The sequence below is a fragment of the Anoplopoma fimbria genome, chromosome 19 (genome assembly GCF_027596085.1).
Source record: "Anoplopoma fimbria isolate UVic2021 breed Golden Eagle Sablefish chromosome 19, Afim_UVic_2022, whole genome shotgun sequence".
NCBI lineage: Eukaryota > Metazoa > Chordata > Actinopteri > Perciformes > Anoplopomatidae > Anoplopoma > Anoplopoma fimbria.
Window position 1 is genome coordinate 18,159,262 of NC_072467.1, and position 10,055 is coordinate 18,169,316.

The 10,055-nt window shown below is 35.6% G+C and overlaps 2 protein-coding genes across 2 annotated transcripts; both read right to left on the minus strand.

The window, feature by feature from the left end:
* Positions 1-686: 686 nt before the first annotated feature.
* On the minus strand, positions 687-2,891 carry arpp19b (cAMP-regulated phosphoprotein 19b). The gene is made up of 3 exons (XM_054620030.1): positions 2,587-2,891; positions 1,936-2,058; positions 687-1,846 (listed from the first exon to the last, which is right to left on the minus strand). The coding sequence occupies exons 1-3, from the start codon at positions 2,629-2,631 to the stop codon at positions 1,676-1,678; spliced, it is 339 nt and encodes a 112-aa protein (XP_054476005.1). The 5' UTR covers positions 2,632-2,891; the 3' UTR covers positions 687-1,675.
* A 1,164-nt stretch (positions 2,892-4,055) lies between these two features.
* Positions 4,056-6,780, minus strand: rsl24d1 (ribosomal L24 domain containing 1). The gene is made up of 6 exons (XM_054619732.1): positions 6,636-6,780; positions 5,629-5,742; positions 5,470-5,542; positions 5,309-5,372; positions 5,082-5,167; positions 4,056-4,464 (listed from the first exon to the last, which is right to left on the minus strand). Exons 1-6 carry the CDS (start codon positions 6,714-6,716, stop codon positions 4,388-4,390), a joined length of 495 nt encoding a protein of 164 aa, XP_054475707.1. The 5' UTR covers positions 6,717-6,780; the 3' UTR covers positions 4,056-4,387.
* Between the last annotated feature and the right edge of the window lie 3,275 nt (positions 6,781-10,055).

Consider the following 10,055-nt stretch of genomic DNA (forward strand, 5'->3'; position numbering starts at 1 on the left):
ATCTTATTTGATCATATAATGTAATTTGAGGCTTGTTGATAACCAGGGCTGTAACTGAGTATTCATACAGCTTTCTCATGCAAGTGTGATGAACTACACCACTATGAGGATAAAAGCAAAACATCTTGAAGTCCCAAGAAAAAAATCCGGTGAATTTAAGTCGGCTAGAAATTATGTTATTTTATTCATTTCGATAACTGCTGAAAATTTCAGTAAACTTTCAATAAATTTCACATTTCAATATGCAATTTCCTTGACTTGAGACCTTGCATTTATGAAACTTAATTGTACACCACTTGCTACATTCCAGATAAAAATAGATACTTAAGCAGACAAGTGTTTAACACTCAATTTCCACACTAGCTTTGTGGGAGTTTACCTCCACAATAAAGAAGTTATGGGTCAAGACATCAATCGCATTTATTTGTAAACTGGTGCATCCTAAATTCTATGTATATTTCACTGCCTTCTTACTTACCGCTACATTTTTAATATTGTAATATCTTAAATTCCTTAATAATGGCCAAATATTTTAGCAAATGTTGGCTAAAACAAAGAAAACGTTTGTTTTTTATACTACACCCACTAATGGATGATGGCATATTTTTATCCTCCTAGGCGTGTGTATTACTTGAGAACATCAACTGGACTCTGTTTAGTGTGGGTAGTTTAAATAACATAGGATATATTATGCAAAACTATTTTATTTACAAAAACAAATGGCACAGTGTGACTGCACAGTAAATGCACATGCACACTCCAGACACGTCATGGGAGTTTCTTTCCATAAAATCCTAAGTGATTCCAGTCAGACAGTGACAGACATTTCAGGCAAAATTCATAACTAAGATTCTCAATGAGGGAGCAAATATTGCTCAAGAGGAACAACGGTTCATAACTTTTAAGGCCATTTTAGAGGTTAGGATGAGATGGAGACCAGCAGCAAGTCCTTGCAAACAAATGTCACTAAAATGAATTAAAATACAGCTGGCTATAAAGTGTGTGTGATCTTATTGTCAGTACTTTGAAAGCACAGAATCAAACAGCTTCATATAGAGAGGAGGGGACACAAACAATGACGAATTAGAAAACAGAAAAAGCAAGATTACATTACTTTTCACTATTTAAAACAGACATGCCTCCATTTGAGCAGCCGAATACTCGAAACTATTTCAAACTGAAACGCATATCTGTAAATCTCACTTCTACCTTATACATACATCAATGCAAACTGTCTGTGGTCATAACTCAAGTATTTTTGCCTCTGTAATTATCAGTAACGTGGCAGAACAAGATTCCTCTGCGCAGGCTCTTAAGCTGCTGTTAGACAAGCAAATTATAGGAGGCATATATCCTTAAACTTGAAAATGTTATGCGATACATTTACACCATTAACTTCTATTCTTTTTTATAATATTTTTTTTATAATCAATTACCATTCATTCAGTCTTTTTTTAATATCTTGAGAAACATTTTCAGTTACTTATTTTCGCTTGATTCAACCCACTGACAATCCAATGCCTGACAGTTTCCACTTTTTCCGCAAGAATTTGGCTTGGTACATTACTTGTTCTTGGAGAATACATAGAAAGGTGAAAAATAAACAAAAACGTAAACAGCAGGTAGATATGAAGTGGGTGTCGGAATGGAAACAAAGGAGTGAAACATGAAACCATCAACCAGCCAGTTTGCTGGCCACAATTGAAGTCTTTCTTTGAGGCAGGTCCTGAGGTGTTGGGATGTGCCCCCCTGTGATCTCAGTCTTCTCTGTCGGGGCTGATGGCAACTGCTTATTCTTCATTTTCGCCTTGGCCATGTTGTAGTCGCCAGAGTCAAAATACTTTGGCTAAACAAGGAAGAAGATGTCAAGTGAGAACATTGTAAGAATGGTATTCAAGAAACAAGGAGAAGGCCAAGTTCAGCTATGAAACGCACCCCCTTCTGTAGTCTTTTCCTGAGTAGGTCTGAGCCTCCAGGCTTGGCTCCCAGGTTAGGATACCTGGCCTTCAGTTTGGCCTCCTCTACTTTCTCTGGACTGATCACTTTGTCCTCCATTTCCTGCAGAAAGAGCAACACAGTGTAAAGGCTCCACTCAGCTGACTTAAATGGGATAAAGTGTGAAATGTCATTAAACATGTTAAACATGCATAAGACACTAATGTTAAATGAAAATGCAATAAACATCCTGACAGCAGCTACTATGCTTACAATTCATTTCAAAATACGTAGGCGCCGCCATGTGGGAAAAACTCCAACTAGTGTTTGCACTGACGTTAGCATTAGCATTAGCATGAATCCTCCACATTCACTTAGCATATTTAGCTACGACATGAACCAATGTATGCTAAGCTATCCACGCATTTACTATTATCTGTGCCCCGTCGGCCCCAAAACAATAGCATTGTTGTTTTTGCATTACCAATTAAATGCTACTAGCTCGTTAGCTAATGACTTGGCGGTAGCATCCTCGGTGACATTAGCCGAGCGCAGCTACAGGCTAACTAGCATGTTGCTAACTAGCATGTTGCTAACCGAGGTGCTAGCAGCGCAGAGCGACGTTTCGTCACGTTGACCTTTACAGTTTACCTGCTGCTCTTCCGAAGCACTCGTTCCTTCAACCTCCTCAGACATGTCGCCGCTTTGATGTCCCTGCTTTGCTCGCAAAAACCTGCGGGGTGTTAGCGGGGTGTTAGCGGGGTGTTAGCCGATCAACCAGCTTCTTCTGGAGGATGAGAGGCGGTGCAGGCTGCGGGCGATGGGAGCGAATAGGCGCGCGAGGGGCAGCGGTCTGACGCGCGCAGCCTGTCCAGCAACAGGCCGGTGAGTCGATGCCAGAGAGATGGATGAGGAACCAGACTAGGAACCAGACTGGGGACAGACTGGGACCAGCAGATCATCACATCAATCTGTCAAGCCCACCCCTATTGTTTTATATGTTACCTTATCAAGTATTGTGCAATACAAGCATGTTACAATCTGTGCAGCCATTGAGAAAAAAGGTGAAAATTGCTTGGAATGATGTCATGGCATGTGCTTTTACACTATATTTTACATTACATTACATTACAGTCATTTAGCAGACGCTTTTTATCCAGAGTGACTTACAATAAGTGTATTCAACAGAACTACTAGTCACCAGAAGTCATAAGTGCATCTCCTTTCTTGAACAAGCATCTAAAAGCATAAAGCAGAGCAAAAGTACAGTGCAGAAACAAACTAATACGAATACAATAAGTGCAACAAACTAATGTTTTTATATTTGCAATATACATTGGGATGTTGCGCTATTAATTCATGCTTTTATGCTTTGAAAGTGCAGCAGGACCACTAAGCCTATATACTGTACAACATCTTTAATATGTTTTTAAATATTGAACTATTAAAGGTCAATTTTTACATATTGAGAAATTCCTATGACTCATCATTGTCTCTATAAAACAACAATTTAATCTTTTTTTTATTTACCAATTAATTCATTGCATTTTTAAAAAAAAAAATATTTGGGGCCTGGAAGATTAAAGAAAATGCTTTGATTTTCAGGGTATTTCATTTCAATAATCTGTTGTATTAAATCCACTTGCTGTCATAGGTGGTATTGGCCAATGAGACTAACCTTTCCCAACATTAGTCAACCCATCTTGACCTATATTTATGGAGGAAAACAATTGTGTTGTGAAAAAGCCCAGAGACATTATGTCATACTTCCAAATATAATTTTTATTAGTATCCCACATCATTATAGCCAAGAGGTAGAATTGTTTTTTAAATGAATGTTCACTTAACTTAAATGTTTTGCTCATAGCCTAGGCTACACTACATTTAGATGCATAAATCCCATTCAATGAGGTGCTTATATTGTATAAAGCCAACATTCTCTCCCTACTCACGGTCTTCATTCTAACATTATGACCACAATCAGCAAAAACGTCATTTATCTTGGTTTTTCCTACTTCTGACAAATATATGATACATACTTGCTGTGACACCAACTTATGTGTAACTTAGCTATGGTTGTAGTGTGTTCAATGTCACAGAAAATAAGAAATATACAACCATTCCGCAAAAGATGTTTATTCAATTTTTGTTGGTTACATTTTAAAATTTTCTGCATGACTGCAATCATTTTACTCTGCAAACAGGAAAGAGTAAATTATTCTAAGTCCCAACTACCACACAGGAAAAATATAACTTGAAGGTATGTGGGTAAATGCTGCTGCTTTGGAGGCAGAGCTTTGTTGAATCAATGCTTTCGGTCCTTGTACAGCTATTTAAAACTGACTGCAGTATTGTGTCCATCATCAGCCATTTTAATTCCAAAACAGAAGTACAATATAATACAAGGTCCACTTGAGAGTCATCACACAAAGAAAATTCCTTGGGTATAAGATCAGTTATCATCATCCCCCATGTCCACGTCTTCTTGTAACTTCTGCACCATTTTGGCTTCCATTTGTTTGGCCTTTCCTGTAAAAACAAACAAACAAACAAAAAAAAATCAGACAACATTTTAACAATGATGAAATCACATTACATTACATTACAGTGATTTAGCAGACGCTTTTATCCAAAGCGACTTACAATCAGTAGTATATTACATATCATTCACGCACAGATGACAGGCTACCATGCAAGGTGCCACCATCAGACTCTAACTAACATTCATGCAACATCCAGTCCACACCGATGGCAAGCCTTCGGGAGCAACTTGGGGTTAAGTGTTTTGCCCAAGAACACATCGACTGCCGAAGCCGGGTATCGAACCACCGACCTTCTGATTGGAGAACTACCTTGCTCTCCACTACGTCACAGACTAATGTCATGTACATCCATAAGTATTTTCATCCACAAAAGGATTTTATTTTTAATAATACATAAACTGACAAATATCTATCATAACTGCAGTGCAAAACATAAGTTTCATCCCATTTTCCATTCCGGGAGGGAAAGAGGAGGCACAAAAATAATATTTTTTATGATTATTGTAGATGTATGAACATTTGTTTGTTCAGTGCATCTTGCTACATTGTCCTTTTTTTATTACTGTTGTGTGTATAACTTGGCTATTTGGTGAAAGTTCTTACCTGCATGTGGTGCTTTGATAAGGTGAATATTTTTCTTCACTTCGCTGATGGCCTCTTCCTTCTCCAGCTGTTTGCCCTTCTTTAATCTATTAAGTGGAGACAAAACAGCAAAGGTGATGCAAACATGGATTTCCAAATACAATATTTGTCAAATAAAAACCGTTTAACATAAGATGGTCACTGTAAGATGCAAAAAGATTAATTCAAAATATGAATGACTTGCTCACCTGTTCATGATAAATCTGGCCTGTCGTTTCTGTTTTATTTCCTGCACCCTCTTCATTGCTTCCACTGTAGGAATCAAAAGTGTGACAATTCTTCAGTTAAAAAATCAAATGACAAAACAAACATACAGCAAGTACATGTGAGAAATACATTTCTACATTACCTGTTTTGTCCCACAGACCCCTGTTATATTTAACAGGTATGTTTCTACGTTTCTCAAATTCCAGGGCGTTATCCTGAAAGAGAGGATGTTTGTTGATTAAGTAACAATAAAATGAATGAAGAATAAACAGAGATAGATCTCTATAGATGAACAACTCACCACTGTCAACTCCTTTCCTGATGCCTTTCTGAATGCCTTGGTCCATCTGGTCTTTCTTGGGTTACGCTTCTTCTTGAAGTTCTTGTGGCATTTTGATTTGCAGAATCTGAATGACTACATAAATGAAAAAAGAGGGACAGAATAATAAGTTATTTTAAGTTCAACTCAAGAAGAAACCACAGGACTTAAATGAATATGGAAAGGTAGTTTTCTTTCCCGGAGTTAAAAGGAGTTTGGGATTGTTGAATTACAAAGCTTTAAAGAGTTGAGGTGCAGATTGGAAAAATTCTGATTACATTTGTCAAAATTTACAAATGCTCATAAATAATCTTATGTAAAAGATGGTTTAGTGTGTAAAAGGGAATATAAAAATATATATGTCCAACAGCTCCCTTTTCAATAACACCATATCCTGCATAATTATTATTGTAAGAAAAAAGGGTGAAAGATGTATTCAAATATTCACTATTAAAAACCGTAATAAACATAAATTCAGAAATAAACAGAAAAAATTATCTCTTATATAGTACCCTTTGTGACTGCTTTAAAACAATAAACACAAGTGGAGATGTGTACTATTGAGGGTGTACCACAGATTTGGACCTCAAACACAGTCTAGCTTCACAAATGACTGTGGAGCTGTTTATAATAACAATAATATATTATTATTTTGCCCATGGTGTAACTTCACCTCCAGAGGGCGCAATTACTCCACAAGCCAAACCCAACCCATAGATAGTTAAATGTCCAGCTAATCACAACTATATTGTTTTATCAAAGTCAGTATGTATCTAACATATCAGAAGTTATGCCTCAACAACACGTGATAAGTAGCTGAATATAGACAACCATCTCGTTGACTTGTTTACAGTGTGAGACATTAGAACCACGTGTCGAGTGCTAGCAGGTTAGCATTAGCCAGCTAGCTCACGGCCCGCCGCTGACAGCCAAACCAGAGCCTCTGTTACAGTTCTCCGGGTTATAAAGATGTAAAGACAGTATCATACCTTGCAGTCGTTCCTTACAAACATGACCCCATGCCCGGGGTACACTGGTCCCGAGCAGAAATAACACTTTTCGATGCGCATGGTCGCAGCAAAGGTGCCGCGTGCGACAACGATAAAAACAAGACCGAGCCGTCGCTTCTTCTTCTGCTTCAGCCTCCCGGCGGAAGGAGCGCTGCGGCCGGAGAGGTCTGCCCCCTGCTGGACGCTCTGTCAAAACAAGGCTCTACTTTTCTCAAAGGATTCAACCACTCCTTGTTGGGAACGCTACACTTTGAGGATTGGTAGTAGGGAAGAAGATCATTTATATAACCTGAAAATGAATAAGATATTATGAAATAACCAGTATGAATAAATAAGAGTAAAGTAGTGAAAAAAGTTTGGACACCTTCTCATTCAATGTTTTTTCTTTCTTTCTTTTTTTTTTCCTACATTGTAGATTACAATATATATATATTTTTTTTTTACAATTTTGATTTTTATAATAGCATTTTTCCACATATCCCTGCCACTTTACCTTTCAGCCAATCATATGGAGATGGGTAGTGAAAAGAGATATTTTATATATTTGACTATTTATGGTAATTTATTTCATAATTTCTTACAGTACCAGTCAAAAGTTTGGACACACCTTCTCATTCAATGTTTTTTCTTTCTTTCTTTCTTTTTCTTTTCTACATTGTAGATTACAATATATATATATATTTTTTACAATTTTGATTTTTATAATAGCATTTTTCCACATATCCCTGCCACTTTACCTTTCAGCCAATCATATGGAGATGGGTAGTGAAAAGAGGTATTTTATATATTTGACTATTTATGGTTATTTATTTCATAATTTCTTACAGTACCAGTCAAAAGTTTGGACACACCTTCTCATTCAATGTTTTTTCTTTCTTTATTATTATTATTTTTCTACATTGTAGATTATTATTGAAGACATCCAAACTATGAAGGCACACATATGGAATTATGTGGTAAACAAACAAATGCTCAACAAACCAGAATATGTTTTATATTTTAGATTCTTCAAAGTAGTTGAATAAGAAGGTGTGTCCAAACTTTTGACTGGTACTGTATGTTCTTAGATAAGCTTGTCCTCCTGCAACATAGAATTGTATAACCTCATATCATGTCCATACTTTGAATATGAATAAGACATTATGAAATAACCAGTATGAATAAATAAGAGTAAAGTAGTGAAATAGTGAAATAAATGCATTACTTAATAAACGAATAAACTTATTTGATTTTTATTTGATTTACTGTTATATTGGAGTTCACAATATATATATATTTTTTTACAATTTTGATTTTTATAATAGCATTTTTCCACATATCCCTGCCACTTTACCTTTCAGCCAATCATATGGAGATGGGTAGTGAAAAGCGGTATTTTATATATTTGACTATTTATGGTTATTTATTTCATAATTTCTTACAGTACCAGTCAAAAGTCTGGACACACCTTCTCATTCAATGTTTTTTCTTTATTATTTTTTATTTTTTTCTACATTGTAGATTATTATTGAAGACATCCAAACTATGAAGGCACACATATGGAATTATGTGGTAAACAAATTAGTTGAATGAGAAGCTGTGTCCAAACTTTTGACTGGTACTGTATATTTACCAATGTAATACTGAACACTATGTTTTCCTAACTAATATTCATAAATCCCTACAGTGAGTCTAACAGCTGGGTTTCGTCCACAGCTGTTTTTCTCATACAGCTGGTGACCATGGTGTTCACATGTCACATGACTTTATACTGATTGTGGGGTCAAAAGTATTTCTACCCATTGGCACATGGAAATGATCCAACAAAACAGAAAATGCTGTAGATTTCTCTTCATTTTGAAAAGGCTTAAAAAGTGTGAGGACACCCTCAGATGAAATCTTGACTGAGTGTTGAGCATCTGGCACTGTTTCATTGTTTGTCACCTTTTCCTAAGGCAAGTACTATTAATCCTAACAAGCTGTTCATGTTTGTAACTGTATACACTGTTATTCAAGATATTTATTATCATCTTAACTTTTCAATAAATATTGAAAAGGCTCATAAACAAACAAACAAACACAAATCCAAGGACAAAAAGTTCAACACAAATTGTAATTTTTCCAAGAACAATTTTATTATCTAGTATTTGCGATCATCTTGAGAGTATCAAAAAAAGTCTGTTGCAACATTTCAACACTTAAAATAATTTGATTTGTTACTCACTTTGGATTAAAACATGTATTTGGTATTTAAAAGCAAAAATAAAATAAAAAACATAACTTAAATATTAACATTTAAGTCTACGCTCTAAATCTACATTTGGCACCTGAGTTAAGTCAGCAAAATTATCTGTGGCTTTCAAATGAACCTCTTGTAATAATGCATAACACAGACAATCTTTGAACTTGAAACCAGCTGTATTAATTTAGAAAAAAATGTCACATTTAAATTGGGAAATGTTTTTGTTTACGACTTCATGCTAAAAAGACAATCTTAGTGAAAAAAATGTCAAATGTAACCTACGTAAGTATCAGGTAAAAATCTCATGGTGATAAAAAGACAGCAGAACAGTTTGATATCTCAAGCTTAAAAAAAAAAACTATGTAAAAATCCTTTTCTAGCAATCAAAACCATTGGAAATTATATCACATTAAAATGCAAATAATGTTAATCTAAACCAAAGAAAATCACTAAATAACAGAGACCTCAAAATTTCTTTGGTTAGGATTATTTGTATTACAAAGATATAAAAAATGATTATGTTGCTCTTCACACATAGGGTTTCCATTTTGATAGTCTGAATCCTTCATTGTCACACCTGGACAGGAAATATCATGGAGAGAGAAAGATAATTCTTCCCAATATAGCTACATTGTTGATCGGTAACAGATGATTCTCCAAACAAAGAATAAATATCATCATCTATCAGTGGCAAGACAAACTGGATCTTTGGTCTTGTGTCAAATATTTCCACCTCATAGTACCAAGGATCAACTGAATGAAAACCATACCCATCTGAGGAAGGAGACAACTCTTTGGATAATAGCATCGGCATCACCGCTGCCTTTAGCAATGGTCTAGAAGGCAAATGGAGCACAAGCCGGGGAGACTTGTGCTAAAGCTTTCATCATAATAAAGCATCAAGAACATTTACACTGAGTAAAGCATTCAAACCACAATTCTAAGGGAAATTTACATCATTGGCAAGAACAATATTTTGGCAAACACACCCTTAATGTATATTCTCTATATTTTTGGTTGTCTTAGAATATCTATTGTATTATCAAAAACTCTTTGGGTACAATTTTTCCCGTCTTTGGATCTCATCTTCTATAGTATGCAAAGCCCTTTCGATATTAAGGCCATGTTAAAGCTTTGAGTTCAGTGCACTGGAAATGCCAAACGATATTGTATGATAA

What these genes read in the sequence shown, in the direction of transcription:
- arpp19b (XM_054620030.1), bottom strand. Translation starts at nt 2,631, where the DNA reads ATGTCTGAGGAGGTTGAAGGAACGAGTGCTTCGGAAGAGCAGCAG. An exon ending in GTGCTTCGGAAGAGCAGCAG is followed by an intron (nt 2,059 to 2,586) that starts GTAAACTGTAAA and finishes CTCTTTCTGCAG; the next exon opens with GAAATGGAGGACAAAGTGAT. An exon ending in GGAAAAGACTACAGAAGGGG is followed by an intron (nt 1,847 to 1,935) that starts GTGCGTTTCATA and finishes TTCCTTGTTTAG; the next exon opens with CCAAAGTATTTTGACTCTGG.
- rsl24d1 (XM_054619732.1), bottom strand. Translation starts at nt 6,716, where the DNA reads ATGCGCATCGAAAAGTGTTATTTCTGCTCGGGACCAGTGTACCCCGGG. An exon ending in CAGGAAAGGAGTTGACAGTG is followed by an intron (nt 5,543 to 5,628) that starts GTGAGTTGTTCA and finishes CCTCTCTTTCAG; the next exon opens with GATAACGCCCTGGAATTTGA. An exon ending in GCCAGATTTATCATGAACAG is followed by an intron (nt 5,168 to 5,308) that starts GTGAGCAAGTCA and finishes TCCACTTAATAG; the next exon opens with ATTAAAGAAGGGCAAACAGC.